General features: G+C 35.2%; 2 protein-coding genes across 4 annotated transcripts; one reads left to right on the forward strand and one right to left on the reverse strand.

Annotated features, from left to right (window-relative positions):
* The first annotated feature begins 2,718 nt into the window (after positions 1–2,718).
* Positions 2,719–7,078, forward strand: LOC114757482 (E3 ubiquitin-protein ligase MBR2). 3 transcript variants are annotated; one of them, XM_028946550.1, is made up of 6 exons: positions 2,719–2,824; positions 4,348–5,475; positions 5,571–5,621; positions 5,699–5,797; positions 6,084–6,248; positions 6,601–7,078. In XM_028946550.1, exons 2-6 carry the CDS (start codon positions 4,372–4,374, stop codon positions 6,757–6,759), a joined length of 1,578 nt encoding a protein of 525 aa, XP_028802383.1. In that variant the 5' UTR covers positions 2,719–2,824; positions 4,348–4,371; the 3' UTR covers positions 6,760–7,078. The 3 variants fall into 3 exon arrangements, with proteins under 3 accessions (XP_028802383.1, XP_028802380.1, XP_028802382.1); XM_028946547.1 differs by having other exon boundaries at positions 2,720–2,824; positions 4,338–5,475; XM_028946549.1 differs by lacking the exon at positions 2,719–2,824 and adding an exon at positions 3,602–3,860 and having other exon boundaries at positions 4,338–5,475.
* Positions 7,079–9,037: 1,959 nt separating this feature from the next.
* On the reverse strand, positions 9,038–11,820 carry LOC114757491 (uncharacterized). Its single transcript, XM_028946559.1, has one exon. The coding sequence runs from the start codon at positions 10,828–10,830 to the stop codon at positions 9,574–9,576; it is 1,257 nt and encodes a 418-aa protein (XP_028802392.1). The 5' UTR covers positions 10,831–11,820; the 3' UTR covers positions 9,038–9,573.
* Positions 11,821–16,807: the final 4,987 nt, after the last annotated feature.

Genomic DNA, 16,807 nt, shown 5'->3' on the forward strand with positions numbered 1-16,807 from the left:
TAATTTATAAAATATAAAAAATAATTAAACTATTTATTTATTAAAAAAATAATGTATTCATTTTTCAAGAAGAAAAATTGCTAAAAAATCTCCATTAGTCAGATTTATTACTCAAAAGTATTTAAGAATCCAAGTTTTTAAGTGAGTGCAACTCATTCTCAACCCCCCAACTCTTTTCAAGTTTTGTATGATGTACATTCTTTTGATTTTTAATGTAGGATCTAATTACTGAGTTAATTTTAGTTCTAAATATAAGACTTATTTATTATATTTATTAATTTTTTTAAAATTATCTCTATTGATACTCTCTCAATCATAATCAAGTAGGAGAGGGAGAGAGGATATTAAAAAAAATGATTATGGTGTTTTAGGAAAATCACGTCATATTTTTTATAATCAACTAACTTATCTAACTTTTTAAATTTAATCAATTTAATTAAATAGATATTGTATTAAGAATCACATGAGTATTTAATTGTGTGTGAATATTTATTGCTAGGCACGTAATTACCTCTTACATTTCAAATGGGAATAATAGCAAAGATATGATGATGAGGGCAATCCCATCACTTGTGATGTTGTGCAAGTCTGACATGTCTCTCACACACGCTTCATGAAATTATTTAAAATGAGAGAATACCAACCAAGTCCTTTGCTTGTTTCTATTGGTCCTCAGGCTGGCCTTTACCTTCACCTTTACGTTCTTCAAAGAAATTCAGGTCAATATTCAGTTTTAAGTCTGCCATACACAAGTAACATATCACTCTTCCTTTCAACACAAAACACGTAATTTAATTTAATGCCGCTTTATTTTTATTTCATGTGTGGTTTATGCTTTTATGACAAATAAACTGCCTCATGTTTTTAAATTGCTGTCCTTTTTTTTTTTTTGCCGGAAAATTCTGTGTTCATACCATTCATATATTTAAATTGTTATCACGTTGCGTGATTTTGGCCTCGTTTTGTTAATTCTCTGACACATGGCAGGCAACCCGTCAATTTATTTAGATTCCATATCAAATTTATTTTATTTTTATTTTTAGAAATTCAAATTCCCGGGAAAATTCGAGAGAAACAATTACTAGTTTTAAAATGAAAGTAATATATTTTCTTAGCGTCCATTTGATAGGAGGGAAAATGACAGGAATGGAAGAAAAATTTTAATTAGTTCGATCTAAAAAATTTAAAAATTGAAATTAAAACTTTGAATTTATTTTTATTATTATTTTATGTCACTACTTCTTTTCATTAAAATTTTAAAACCCTACTTTTTAATTTTTTAGATGGAGCTTATTAAAATTTTCTTTTTTTTTCCCTCTCCCTTTTAATACGCTAAAGACTCGTAGTTTTACAACAATACAGGAAAGCATAAATCCAAAAGAATAATAACTCGTAAAAGGTTGTTGGGCGTATCGTGAACTTTATTCTCGGTCACTAATTTTTATTCAGATCCTATAAAAAATTACCTGATTTTTGTAGAACCTTTCGGAGTTAACGACCACGATCCATTTGGATTATGGGATGGTTTATTATTAATCATGTAAGGCGGCGGACGGTTAATAAAAAGGATATTTTAAAATCGTTGAACTGCCTATAGTTTATGGAGTGGGGAAAAAAACAGCAAGAGAAGAATAAAAATAGGAAACTCCAATGAAGATAAAATAGGGAAACAAATTTATATTATTAACAGTAATCACAATAAATGTGATAATCAACTCAACCAAAATGAGAAATTACACCGAACAGCAAACTGAAACTGAAAATAAAATGATGGATTTTAATTTTATATATCTGCGCACACGTGTCATAGAACCAAAGGTCATATCTTTTTTTTTTTTCTCCCTTGCCTATCAATTTTCTTTATAAAATTTTTCTTATGATCCTATTCATATAAGATGCTATAGATTGATGACAAATGTGATCCCGAAGAAAAAGAGATTTTTTTTGGAAAGTCTTGTTTCACAACTTTTTTAATTTGATATTCTTATCAATTTCATCAATATTTTTTGTCACAAATCTTAACTAAAATAACCCTATTCGCATAAAAATATAAATATCATCACTAAAAATAATAAAAGAATAATAATATGAGAGAATTACAATCAAGTCGTAAAGAAAAAAAATAATTACTAAAAAGTCTCAATAACAATATTCGTAGCCTATAATGATAAATTTCAAAATAGACAATAACAATTTTTAAAACTTATTTTGTAATTATTTTTTGTTTGGAACGTGATTTCAATTCTTCTTAATAATATTTTGCCAAGAGTCTTTGTAGCCCACTTACATGGAAGTTCTCTTATAAATTGTGAGTTTTAAGAGGGAGAGCACTTTGTCTTTTTATTTATTTATTTATTTATTATTATATGACAAGAGCCTTTATGAATAAAATTAGAAATGAAAATAATATTGTATTATTGAATCGCTGAGGTTATGATAAGAGAAGGGAACAAATGGGGCCTGCACATTCGTTGCTTTTGGCGAAGAACAACATGAATCCCACTTTACTGACTTTGCCTATGAGGTTCTTGGAGTAGGACGTCCGAGTCGAATCGAAGCCGTCCGCCTTTGACTCTTCTCATCCAACCCTTCCACATAGGACGCCACCCAGTACGTGCTTTTCATATTTTTCCCTCAAAAGAATTTCTTTATTCATATTCCTTAATTCAATTGGACTTTTCCCCCGGTATCGGATCTCTCCCGTATTTGCATTCGCCTCTCACTCCTTCTATATCCTTCTTCATCCCCCTCCTCAACTCTCCCACCTCCTCTTTTTTCCTTTCCTCTCTGTTTCGAAGGCACAAGGAACGAGAAGAAGAAGGAGGTAGCCACCAAGTTCTAATTTTTACGCTGCTCCTTTTGGACTCAGCTTGTTTTCTGTGTGCGCGCTCTTCCCTCTGCTCATTTTTTCTGTGTCTCAAATAATCCGTATGGATGACTGAATATCCTCCTAGACGTGTACTGTATTGGTTTTCTTATGTGTTCTGTTCCGGTGTTCCTATCTCATACTGGCAGCGCCAATAAGATTTTTATTTTTGTTCCTTATTGAAACTTACTGCTGTGAAAATTTACTGTTCTTTTCCCTTTTTGTTTTCTGTTCCAATACTTTTCATCGCTTGGCTGAGGATTTTTTGAATAGGACCTAAAATTCTGGTTAGTTTCCTTTTCGTTGTGATCTTTCGGTGGCTTTCAGCTTCTTTTCAGCTATGAAATCGCAGAGACAAAGTCTCTTCTGTATCTTAATTGTGAGCTGAAAAATGAAGCGAAGCCATGAACTTCAAAAGCGAAGCTAACCCCACGTTTTTGGGACGAATAGGAGCATGTGGCGATCGGGCTTCTCGTCCTCCCCTTTTCCCCTGTTATTGTGACTGTACATTTGACGACGTCAAAACATTAATTTCCTCCTGCAAGTGCATGTATTATCCAAGCGCTTTCGGGTTCATGGGTCATTCCTGAAGACGTTCACCTCGTACTTTCATTCACGCGTGGCCAAGGATTAATTGTTTTTTGAGGAATCGGGTGTCTTTGTTGGCATTGATCGTGATCGAATCATGCCCCCCCCCCCCCGGGGGGGCGGCCCAACCAAAAAAAAAAAACCCATAAATATATATGTTCATTGCTTCTGTCAAAGTAATAGCATTTCCAGTAAACATATATTACGACGTCTAAATTTGGCTATAATTACATGTAATCTAGCATCAACCCCTCAGACGTGGTGGCTTGGAAGTTCTGACTTCAGTCCCGGGAAGAACAGGGCAAATATGCAAACAAAGTTATGGTGGCTGATTGGAAACTGTTTACGTGGTTTGTACCGGGATGCTTACAAATTCAATAACTCAAGCTGAGTTCTTGCCAAAAGTGTTGAGTATTGGATTTATGCTGGTCCTCCTTCTGATTTTCTAAATATATCCAATCGGGCTTCCTAATTTTGGCTTCTGTGATTCATTCATCTGAGTTTTCTCCTTTTATCATGCGAATTTTGAATATAGAACACTCAAAGTTAGCTCATATTAAATTTCGGAATACTATAATGATTTAGTATTCTGCTTTGATATTGTTTGGTTTCCTTAAACATGTCTGATTGAGCGTGCTTTCTTCTAATATCAAAAAGTAATAAAAGAAAGTTCGCCCCTTCCGTGATGGAATCCAAAGTTATAATTGGTTTATGTGCCGTGACGGTATCCAAACGTGTATTTTTCTTCTGACAGTCATGCATGTATTATGTTACCTGCGCTCACTATTATTGCTATTTTTGGCCTTATGAGTTTTTTACTTGGATATCTGCACTCGTTTGATGCTCCCGTATGAGTATTTACTAATTTGAGACATCATGCCAGTGTGTTGCAGATCTGAAGGAAAAATAAACAATAGATGGATATATATGCTGGTAAAAGAGCTGTTGATAGGAATGTGGTCTCTAGAAAGGGAGCGCCTCATTTATTCAGAAATGCTGTTAATACAAAGGATCAAAGTGGTCAGTTGTGCAGCCGACCTAATTGTAGTAGCAGGATTCACTCTTCTATAGTTGCTGAGAATGTTTCCTGTAGAAAAGGTAAATCTTTGAGGCCGTCAACCCAATCCTCTTTAAGTGGCAAGGAAGCAATTGGAAGATCCTGTAGAAGTTTCTCAGGAACTAGTAATCCAAGGAAGTCCCTTAATGTGCCTCGGCAAACACTATCCTCAAGGTTAGAGACAGATTCATCTGAAACTAGCAGCATAAAGGATGAAGCTGAAAGCCCTCCATCTGCTACTTATCAAAGTCGGCTTCAAGCTGAGCAAGGACATGCAGAGTCTGATAACGTGATGCTGATGGAAGTAGCAAGCACTAGTGGAGTTTCGAAAACAAGGTCCCAAAGGAATCTTCGTCAACCTGGATTGCATGGTCAGGAAACTAAAAGCATTGGCTCAGTGACACGTGCTGGTACCAGCCGATATAATTTGAGGAACACCAAGTGCAACTCAGTAAATGATGTCAGCTCCACAAGTTGTTCCTCTTCAGATTCAATCATGAGTGGAGGGAAGGATATGGTGAAGAGAAGAAATTATGAAAGGGAAAATAGTTCCACTGCCAGGGGGAAGAAGTCGAGTGGGTCTTTATTGGAAAGACAGAATTCTGGTTCTGGAAGTGGCATATCTATTTATGATCCAAGAAGATCAAGAAATACTCCTCCTCACAGGGACAACATTGCATCAGTTAGAACTCGAAGGTCTATGGGAGGTAATGCTAGGGAAAGGCTTCCAAGCCATGGAAATGCACACTCTATGCAGCCCAATGAATCCCCTGCTTTGAGACCATCTGTGTCTCGTGAACTTGTCTTCCCACATCATACTTCTGCAGAGGCTCCTTTAATTCAATCGAGCTCCCATGGTAGACCAGGTTCAAGAAGCGGGCAGCCTGCATCTCCTGCAGAATTTGACATCACTTATCCTCTGACAAATCGAAGTAGACAACAGCACCAAAACAGTGTTGCTGAGGTAATTTTCCTTCAAAACGTGGAGATGTATTTTCTTTTTACCAGTCCTAATATGGGTAGTTTACAACCAACTCGTTTTTCAATACTTCTGTACAGGTACTATTCGCACTTGAGAGGATTGAACAAGATGAAGAGCTGACAGAGGAGGTATTTCTTGATGTTATATTCAACATAGGATCTTACAACCAACTCATTTATTTGACATTTTCTTTTGTGTTTGGCAGGAAATTCGTTTTCTAGAGACCAATTTCCTCCTTAATGGACTATACTCGTATGATCAGCATAGAGACATGCGTATGGATATTGATAATATGTCATATGAGGTTCGTTAATGCCATAATAATTCTACAACTGAGTTTATGATTCAATTTCCTTTCTTATTTTACAATGTTTTTCATATACTGCTGGCTTGAATAAAAGCAGTCTTAAAATGGCATATTATGAATCCAATGGTGCACGATATAATTTAAGTGCTGTTCATGGAAAGAATGATAGGCATTCTAGTAAGTGGTTTGAAACATTAGTTGACTCTGAGGGATGTGATATGTCTTTTAGAAGCGACGCTACTGACTGTATCATAACGTCTCAAATTCTTCTTACCAACGCCAGGAACTATTAGCCCTGGAAGAAAGGATGGGTACTGTGAGCACAGCTTTAACAGAGGAAGCACTGTCAGAATGCCTTAAAAGAAGCATCTATCAGCCTACACCTTCGGATGATGACGATGAGAGTAGCAGTATTATTAATGACGATATCAAATGCAGCATCTGCCAGGTATTTTCCTCTATTCTACTGAAGCCTTTTACGGAGAATTATGCTTATTTTGTTCAACACAGCTAAAACTGAGGATGCACATAAGCATATTATTGCCGTTGTAAGGATTTGAATTGACAAATTGTAATTTTCAGCTGATCACGGCTGTGAACTAGATTAGGTATCATTTCGTATAAGGACAGCCGCATCAGTCTAAATTGAAAAAAGGGGCCAACCAGTATTTAGTTGAGTAACCTACGTGAGAAAGTCCCCAACTTTTCCACACCCCAAATAAATTTATTTAGGCTGGTTTTTAATGTGAAGGTTATAATGTGAAAAGATGTAAAGGATGCTTGTGTTTCTGGATTTGTAGGATGAATATGTGGCTGGAGATGAAGTGGGGAGCCTGCATTGTGAGCATGGATATCATGTGGGCTGCATACAACAATGGCTTCGCCACAAGAACTGGTGTCCTATCTGCAAAGCATCAGCAGTACCTTCAGATTCATCTGTTGCCTCTGATCAGGCCTGACCAGTAGCTGGGATAGTTATTTTCTTCAACTTATAGCTCCCCCTCCTCTCTCATCCTATTTGCTTTTTGTACAAATTAGAGCTGTTACTTGTAATTTCTTATTGGTCATTTTGTACATAGCCATTATCTTCATCCTGGTCAGTGACACAAGGCGCTGGCTTGACTGTGGAACTTCTCAAGTGTCCCATCTGCATAAAGCTTCGTTTGAACTACCTGTCCCCCTCCTTTATCTAGTTTCTGCAGTGGAAAGGATTTCATATTCATTTTTAAACTTGAAATTACCCCCAGTAATAATGAACATTCCATCTTTTGGCATGCATGTTATCTAGATGCTATATGTTGTCACGTTGATAGTAGGATACTAACTAGATGGAACGATTATTAGTTTTGCAGTAGTTTTCACGCAATTTTTCTCATAGCGCAAGTGTTGTTAAGATAGCATCTCCTGAGTCAAATATTCCTGCTCCTTTTTAGGGAATAGTCTAGAATATGATAAAAGTGAAGTGTGGTGCGGATAATGAGATCCAAATTTTTGGGATATAATGAAAGATTCCTCTATGAAGTTTTGATTCCGATTGAGAGCTTATATTGAGATATTTAAATTAAAGCTTGTCATGATTGTTGAACAAAAAAGGTATGAAAAAAAGATGGGACTAAACTGGCAGAAAATTACTTGAGATAGTTTGGTTAAATGGAAAGAGAGAGAGAGAGAGAGAGAGAGAGAAGAAAAAGCTATTAGAAGTGCCAATAAAAAAGGGCAAGCAAAGAGTCTAGGAGGAGACTAAAAATGATACTAAAAAAAGCCATTAATCGAGATCTTCTGATTAATTTATTAGAAGAGTTTCTGATTAATGATTTATTAGAAGAGTTGGTTCCAGACAAAGCACAATCGCCCCATCTAATTTGTCTTGCTTTTTGTTATTGTTTTATCTCATTTTACTGTCTAGAATTAAATATTATTTGAAAAGAACAACTTTAACAACTCTTGGCATTACCGAACAATTACTTGTCAGAATGGCTTGACCCAAAAGTTGATGGCACTATGATACACTTTACTGAATTTCCTGACTTCTCCCGTTAGAACAGCTCACTCTGTTTCCTGCCTCATTTTTGCTGTGGATTCTCATGTCCGAGCGAGTCACACAAGAAATGTACATGTAAGTGTAGCCATCTTCAAAAGAATCAATCTCTGTTTGAATATCTGAATAGGTTGCTTTGCAAAATGTCAGATTTTGATCCCACTTTCTGTTTTCTTAATGCATTGTTAAGGAATGTCAATGTCTAAGATACCAAAGAGCGTAAAATACATGAATCCCTGTGGTCCTGCCCAAATTCCATGAAAACCTTAGCAACACAGGAAGCATTTAAAATCACTTATAAATAGATTTTTAATCATGATTTATAAAAATATAAAATAAGCAAGTGAGAAAATTTTTGTCTCCACTTATACTCCTCCGGTCCTAATTATAAGACCCAATTGACTTATTTGAGGAGATTAAGGAAGTCAGTTAAGTTGGTTATTTATAATAAATAAGTGTTGTCATTCCTAAAATATCCTTGCTAATTAAGTATATTAGCTAAAACTATCATTATTAGAAGGATTATCTTGGAAAAAAATACATAAATATAAGAGACAAAATGGATTGGGTCTTATAATTAGGACCAAATAAAAAATCAAATTGGGTCTTATAATAAGGACCGGAGGAGTATAAAACTTGCTTATAAATACTTACAGCCATAATTCCAAACAAGCTCACTCATTTACCATATGTGGCCACTCTGTTTATTATATTAACGCCTCAGAAAGGTTTAGTCACACATGAACCGGAGTAACGACTATTTTTCCTTCTACTGCTTTTTCCTGCGAAGAATTAGATACACACCCACAATATCCACATGAAGGTGTACGATCGAATTCGAATTTCATGCCCTCTCACTCTACTTCTATTTCACTAGAATCATAACACGAGATGTAACTAGATTTTAATCCCCTGCATTATGTTTGTGCGTGTTGCCACTGATGATACAGATGATTTTAAACTTGGACACCAAGTCAGGTCAAAAATAAAAAAGAAATAAATAAATAAACTTAGACACTAAGCAGCTTATGATTTAGCCGTTCCATTGGAGAAATGATGAAAATTTCAACGCTGGCATACACTTTATATTTATTGTCATCAAAATCAGTGTGCTCTGTGAAGTACAAATTACAAACCAGCATGACAGAATTGAAAGGCAAAACACTTTCAGGGATCTGTGAAATCAAATATTTCAAACATTTGAAAAAATGAAATCATCGAGGCAATTTTAATATATGTTAATGTGTTATTGATATCGAGTTTCAATCAATCCTCAGATTCTAAAAATACATACACAGCAACTTTGCAGCCCTTATACATGTGAGAATTTCCTTGATCCAAAAGCCACAAAAGTAAACCTGCAAAACTTTCTTACTTTTCTTTCTCATCGACTTTAAAGTAAACAAAAAGCTCGATATCTCTAGGGATGGCAAACAAAAGCCAACACCAATGCTAAACATACAACAGTGTAACCAGTTTGGGCTCTTTGGTACCCCTGGTTACAGTTAAATAAATCTCTGATCCATCCAGGCCCTACAAATAGCAAAGACATGGCAAGTTGGAGCTCAAGCCCAGCATTTTAACCAGGAAGAGACAGAACATTGGGGTCATCTGATTCATCTTGGCAATGAGAATGCAACTGAGAAGGCTAATGATCACCAATCATTGTCGAGCCATCAGAACCAGAAGAAATTGACCCAACTTTGGCATTGAAAGACAAATCTTCATAGAAGTGTTATTCCTCAAACGCGTTCATAGAAATTTTCTCCAACAGCAACGGCCAATCTTCTCCAAGTTGCTGCGGACTTAGCTCCATGGCAACTTTAAAATCTAAGAAAGATACCAAGCACGGTGGTCTGCGATCAGGCACAGGTTCTGCTGACCCACCAGCACTCTGCACATGTAAATTATTACTTGGCCAAATGCCATTGATGACCTTACCCTGAATCTGCTGTTTCTGGGAAGAGGTCTTCCTCAGTTCGTTTGCGGACCTAGCTTCCACTAAGCCAACACATGACTTAATTAGACGTTTCAAATACACATCCACCATATTGTTCAATGTATTAGCACATTCCATGGAGACACCTCCAAGGCCCTGCACTCTCGCTATCTGCTCCATGCGCCTTCTCAGTGTTTCTGTGTCAGACAACCAGCCACTGTCATAGCAGCTAAGAAAATCACCTGTGCTAACCACAGGCAAGGCTCTGCGTGCTCCACCCTCACTTGCTGGGCAGTACGGAATTCCAAGTGGTGCTTGCAAGGGACTTCTAGAAAAGTGGGTTGACTGCTCCACTTCTTCCCCATCTTCAACAGCTGATAACCCGGTTGGCCCTTTGCCATGTATTCTTGGTTTTTCAGCTGAACGCTCAACCGCATCCCGCCTTTCATTCTCAGGCAGCTCAGCAACTGCTTGAAGTTGCTGTATTGGCCTTTGATAATCACACGGAGTAAGAGTCCCATTCTCCGTATCAACCTTACTGCCACTGTCTTCTGTACCTAGGGACTGGTGTGGAAGGGAATCAACCTTTCCATTAGGTCCAAGTGGACTGGGTCTATCCCTGTTCTTCCGATCACGTATCCCAGACCTCGTCTTCCGTGGGGACACCGGTAAAACCCCATTTGACCAAATGGATACGTTTTGACTTTGATTTTGGAAGCTAGAACTACTGTGTTCGTGCCCATCTTCTCTACCAGGAGATATTGTTGTTGCCAGTGCTCCAGACTTCGAGGGACCTGATGGCTGGATTGGAGGAGACGTCTTGGCTTGGCACGCATTCTTCAAAACTGATCTCATAAAATGATTGTGTAATGGAAGATTCTCCCTCCCGAATAATCGATAACATAGTTTATCAAATTCATTCTTTCTCAGCTTCTGACTCAAAAACTTGTTCAGGTAATAAAAGTACCGTTTTGACTTATCGCCACCAATCCTCTTTACAATTTGGGCTTTTATTTCGCCCAAATCAATTCTTGAGCTCTGCTGGGGTTGCATTTTTCAATAGACAGATTCATACACTGCTTCAAATTTCACAAAATAAACACCCACCTGTAACCCCAATTTGAGCCAGATTGCAGTTATTTCCGTTTCCAAAGAACTCTAAGCTTCCCCTCCCCCATATCATTGAATAAAAGTAAATTGCCCCATGCTCTGCCTCGCAGAACAACCAGATGCAAGAGTCATGCTAATTAAGTAACCCAATAGGATATTCCAATTCAGAACCGGAAAATAGTTGCTCTTATGCAAGAAAATTCCCAAATTTAGGCACCAATAGACCATACAATGAAAAGCCAAATCTCATCTTTCCGACAGCAAAACCCTAGGGATCAAACCACTGCGGAACTCGCAAGGCCCAAGCACAAAATCCAGCAAATCAAACTTAATTAATTGAATGTCATGGTAAATCAAAACCCTAAGTTTGAATAATCAAACTCGGGTCCGAAACACCATCCTTGTCTCGAACAGCACGAGGCTAACATTACATCACTGTACCACTTCAAACTCTCATTGTTTGACCGAATTCAAAAGGCTTCGAACTTCAAAATTCGAAATTTGAAGTTGGGGGGAGGAGATCAGTGAGTTGGACAAAATTGAGTCCCGAACGAACAACAAAACACAAATTGCAATGGAACGAAGCACAATGAAGAGCAAAGTCTAAAGCTTGCAAGTGTAAGGGGAAAAATGAAAGGGTTTACACATTGATTGAGCCCTGACCTTAGAGAAGCTGAAGAATTGCATAGAAATCAAACCTCACTAGACTAGGCTCCAATCTCTGAAGCTCCTCCTGCTGTGCCTCGCTCTGTTTCTCTCTCTTGCCCTCTCTTTCTTTTTCTTTCCTTTTCTATTTTTCCCTCAAAATTTTACGAATATTTTCGATTGAGGTTTGCTTGCAGATTTATGTTGAACTTCGCTATGTGAAGCTCGATCGCTGCTATATTACCATCCCTCCTTCTTTCTTCTTTTTTTTGCACTCGTCCTTCTCGGTATCCCTCTCTCCTGGTCTTCCTCTTCCCTATTAAAAAAATTATTTATTTTACTTGCAATATAGCTCCAGTGTAATTGGCAATTTAATTTGATCAATGATTAGCAAAATTGGTTTCTCTACTTTTTAGAACATTCTTAATTAAATAAAAAATCTTATGTTTCATTCTATTCAATTTTTTTTTTCCGAATATTAATAAAGACGCGAGGTTTGGACCTTTCATTTTTCTTGCTAGGGAAAAAATGTAGTTCACCTTCAACTCGTTGGCTAGCGTGTTTGAGCTTAAACTGCTTCATCTTGTTAGTTAAAGTACAACAGGGCAGGTGAGCAAGAAGTCGGGGACAATATCACCCGCGGGGAAAATATATTCAGTGTTCTTCTCAGTAGGAATTGGCAAAATTTAAAAATTATTAATACAATTACTTCTTTAATATAAAAACTAATTAACTAATTTGAATAGATTAAAAAAATTAGTTAAGTTAGTTATTTATAATACTCCTCCTGTCCTTAATATAAGACCCAATTCTTGAGTTGGTTTTGGTCCTAAATATAAGATCCATTTCTCATATTTATCAATTTTCTCTAAATTACCCTTATAGATACTCCCTCAACCATAATCAAGTAGAAGAGGGAGATGGGGTATTAAGAAAGATGATTATGGTGTTTTAGGAAATCGTGTCACATTTCTTATAATTAACTAACTTACCTAACTTTCTTAATCTAATCAAATTAGTTAAATGGGTCTTATATTAAGGACCGGAGAAGTAATAGATAGTCTTCCTTAAAATATCCTGGCTAATTATATATATTAGTTGAAGTTAATATTTGATCAAATATTTAATATGCACAACTATTACAAGGACAATATTAAAAAATGGATAAATATAAGATATCAAATGGATTAGAATTTTATATTTATAATTAAATAAAAAATCAAACTAATTTTTATATTAAGTATTAGAAGTACTCCTCCGGTCCTAAATATTTTGTAGTATAATTTACACTATAAAATGGGTCTTATATTTAGAATCAGAGGAATAATATAAAAGAAAACATCAGTGAAAAATATTTATTTGAGAATTTTATTAATTATATGACTTGATACGTATAAAAAAAAACACCACTATTTTGAAGAATTTATATACATAAAATGTTAATACTTAAATTCATCTTCTTCTGCCTAATAAAATTTTTAAACACGAAGTTTTTATTGATATTTTTAGTGAGATGACTGCATGAGTTGGCATAAGTGAGTCAATTGATTGACTTCTGTTTTAACAATGATGATTTTTTTTAGTATAAAAGATAGATATCTTAAAGTTATAAATAAAAATAGTTGTCGCATTTTCTTATGATAACTCCGACGCAACCTTCTTTAAATTTTTCGGTGTTTCAATAGAGTTTGGTTTGGGCACATGCGCTAAAGAATTTAGGGAATGTTCGTAATGTAAGTATTGATGTGTTGCGGATTGAATGCCGTTGACCTCCACCTCCGGCCTTTAGTCAGATTAATTAGAACAACAATGTAAAAATAAAAAATTTAATTAATATATTAAATAAGAAATAAGAGAAATTATTGTCAATAAAAAGCAGAACAAAATTACGAAAACGTGGAGGCCAAAAAATCAAATCAATACTGCTATTAACTCGTTAAGTTATTGATATGTAAATCAGAGAAATTTGTAAATGTTAAACAATAGTATTCTATTTTCCTCAAGACTTTCTCAAATGGGTTAAAAAAAAAAAAGTTAAAGTATACATTTGGTCTTTTAACTTTATGTAAGATTTCAATTTAATCATTTAACTTTAAAAAATATATTTTTAGTCCTTTAATCCTAAAATTATTAGTCTTAAATGATTTTTTTGTAACAATCATGATTATTTTGAAAATTAAACTTAATATGTTAGTATTTGGTAATGTTTTATTGACATCGAATAGCTCAACATTATTATTTTTTGTTAGCAGTTGTAGAGTTAGAGGATTACAAATTTACTTTTTAAAATTAAAATAAAACCTTATGTAAAGGTGAAAAACTAAAAGTGTATTTTAGTCAATGGCCGATCTTTCCTACTTTCAGCACTGAAGGAACATCACCCCATTGCCAATCATCCTTTTCCCTGTGCCACATTTTGATTTCCTCGACTCGTCCAGTAATAGTCATCTCCCACCCAACATGTAGTAGCCATAGGTAGGGCTGCACATGGACAGGGCAGAACCCTTACCTGATACCCAGTCCAAAAAATAAATGGGCTGAAAAATGCAGCCTGTTGCCCGGTCTTACTCATGAAAAGCCCTATTGAGTTTGGGCTGGGTAGGGCGGGCTTTCATGCCCAACAAGTTAATATACTATATTAATTAACTAATTATTTATGTTCTTCTAGATAACCTAATGTAACTTCATATTAAAATAGCAACTTGGCCTTAATTTTGTTATTGCTAATTAATATATTATAAAACTAGTTTTCGTAGTAGCTAGGAGGAGTAGACTATGACAAAAAAATGTTTGTATATTTTATTAAACTTAATTATTTTTCTAGTTTCTAACTCTCAAAATCATTCAAAAATAAATAAGTATAATGAACACTGAATATTGATGCGACAGTGAGTTTGATTTGAAAAAGAAATATGAGGCAAATAAAATATATATAAATAAAATTATATATATTTTTGCGGGCAGGGCTAAATGGGTAGGACAGCATATCATGCCCAATGCCCAGCCGTACCCAACAATTTGCCCAACTCAAACATGCCTAGTAGTTTTTTCTGGCCAATTTTTTTAAGGCAGGCTGGGCATTTTTTTGCGGACTTGGACGAACATAACGAGCAACCAGGTTTCATGAATACCCCTAACCATAGGGATGGGAGAAAGGAGCTCCACCCAACAAGCTGAATAAACTCGCCAGGGACCAACAATTAAATACGAGTTTAAGTTTTGTTATTAATATGAGAATTTTATTGGTAGGTAATTTATAAGTACTTTTAAAAACGTTATTTAAGTTTGGAGACATATTTAATTCTAATCATAAAAAGCTCTAGGATCCATCCAACTCATCTAACTTTAAATGTAAAGCAAATCAAAATTCAAAATAAGTAATTGGGTTGGTGTGATTGACGAACAGAAGAATCATTTCCAATCAAAAACTGGGCACATGTAAAAATATTGGGAGAAAATTTTTTAATTAAATAAATTATAAAAAATAGGGAAAATGATAGCAAAATACCGTGTGAATTTCAAAAAGACAAATAAGTACTGAATAAGCAAAATAACAAACAGGACACTGGGTACCAATTTGAAATTTAGATTTTTAGCCTAATAACCGAATTGCCCTGATGAGTAAGGTAAAAAGGAGCTGAAAGTGAGAAGAAAGCAAACAAAGGAAGACGTTGATGAAACATGGGAAGAAAGAAAGAAGAATGTTGGAAATGCTATTATCTTACTCCTCCACATCACTATTCTGTAGACATTGTTGATTTGGTGGGTTTTGGTTGTGGGTGAGTAGAAGTTGATGGCGGGATTTGGATTATTCATTTTTATGGCTGCTTTATGGTGAAATAGGAACATGATTATTGCATTTGAGGGTTTATGTTCAATATTTAGTGAATGATGAAGCAGAAATCAAAAAATAGTGGCATGCAATTACGTAATGCAAGTATGCAACTGTTGTCATATGCCTACTGGTTTTTGGTAAATCCTATTACGTGAATGGTAGATTTTATTATACATGTAGTTAATTATGAAAGTTAATAGTTCAATGTTTATTGTGATGTACTTCAGGTGCACGTTCACTGAATGATTTATTTATGCTTACAAGTTGCCCTTTCGGTGAGAACATGTTTACAAAACCCATTGAAGAAGTAGTCACTTTCACTATAAAAGTTGTAAATCCCATTATGTGTTTTGTAAAATTCAACGTGAAATTTTATTGGTGGTGAAAAGTAAGTTACTCATCCCCAAAAATATGTTACAAAACCTATTAACAAAGCGGTCACTTTTACTACACAAGTTGTAAATTCCAGTATATGTTTTGTAAAATTCAACGTGAAATCTTATTGATTTTTAGAAACAAGTTGCTCATCCCCTGAAAAGAGGTTGCAAAACCCTTTTAAGAAATGGTCATTTTCACTACGAAAGTTGTAATCCCACTATATGTTTTGTAAAATTCAGCAAGAAATTTTATTAGTTTTTAGAAACAAATTGCCCATTCCTTGAAAATATGTTACAAAACCCATTGAAGAAGTGATCATCTTCACTATGAAAGTTGTAAATCCCACTATGTGTTTGTCAAATTTAGCTAAAATTTTATTAGTTTTTAGAAACAAGTTGCCCATCCCCTAAAAACAGGTTGCAAAACCCATTGAATAAATGGTCATTTTCACTACGGAAGTTGTAAATCTTACTATATGTTTTGTTAAATTTAGCGTGGAATTTTATTAGTTTTTACAAACAAGTTATTTATCTCCTGAAAACATGTTACAAAACCCATTAACAAAGTGGTCACTTTCACTATGAAAGTTGTAAATCACAATATGTGTTTTGTAAAATTCAGGACAAATGGTTTAATAATACTAGAAAACTAGACAGCTTCACATTCTTTGAAAACGGTTTTATGCGAAGAACAGAGACAGAACCAAAAAGAGGAATGCTAGACAATAACATTTTTAAACTGTGGGAACCCATCGAAAATGTTCTATGAAGAATAATATTTAAGCTTCCTACTTGTTTATCACAGTTGGTGTTACTTTAGCGACCTCTTCGACGACGACAATCTTAGGGAGTACGAGTTATTTCAGACAGGGCAATGTATTTCAACGATGGTAACCAAATTCAGCGACAACAATCTACTCCTGCGACAGCGGCAATGTGATTTCGAAGAACCCTTTTTGGTGACTACAGGAACTTGGATTTGGTTTCGTCAAAGGAAATCAGTTTCTCCCTTTTTCTATTGCACGAATACACTGCTTAGTGTTCAGAGACAATTAGAACATTT

This window comes from Neltuma alba, unplaced genomic scaffold (assembly GCF_004799145.2).
Source record: "Neltuma alba isolate B1F8T4 unplaced genomic scaffold, ASM479914v2 tig00010596_pilon, whole genome shotgun sequence".
In the NCBI taxonomy this organism is placed as follows: Eukaryota; Viridiplantae; Streptophyta; class Magnoliopsida; order Fabales; family Fabaceae; genus Neltuma; species Neltuma alba.

Bases quoted from the DNA above. Each gene is read 5' to 3' on its own strand.
- LOC114757482 (XM_028946550.1), top strand. From the start codon at position 4,372: ATGGATATATATGCTGGTAAAAGAGCTGTTGATAGGAATGTGGTCTCT. The intron at 5,476-5,570 runs GTAATTTTCCTT...ACTTCTGTACAG, and splicing joins ACCAAAACAGTGTTGCTGAG to GTACTATTCGCACTTGAGAG. The intron at 5,798-6,083 runs GTTCGTTAATGC...TACCAACGCCAG, and splicing joins TTGATAATATGTCATATGAG to GAACTATTAGCCCTGGAAGA.
- LOC114757491 (XM_028946559.1), bottom strand. From the start codon at position 10,830: ATGCAACCCCAGCAGAGCTCAAGAATTGATTTGGGCGAAATAAAAGCC.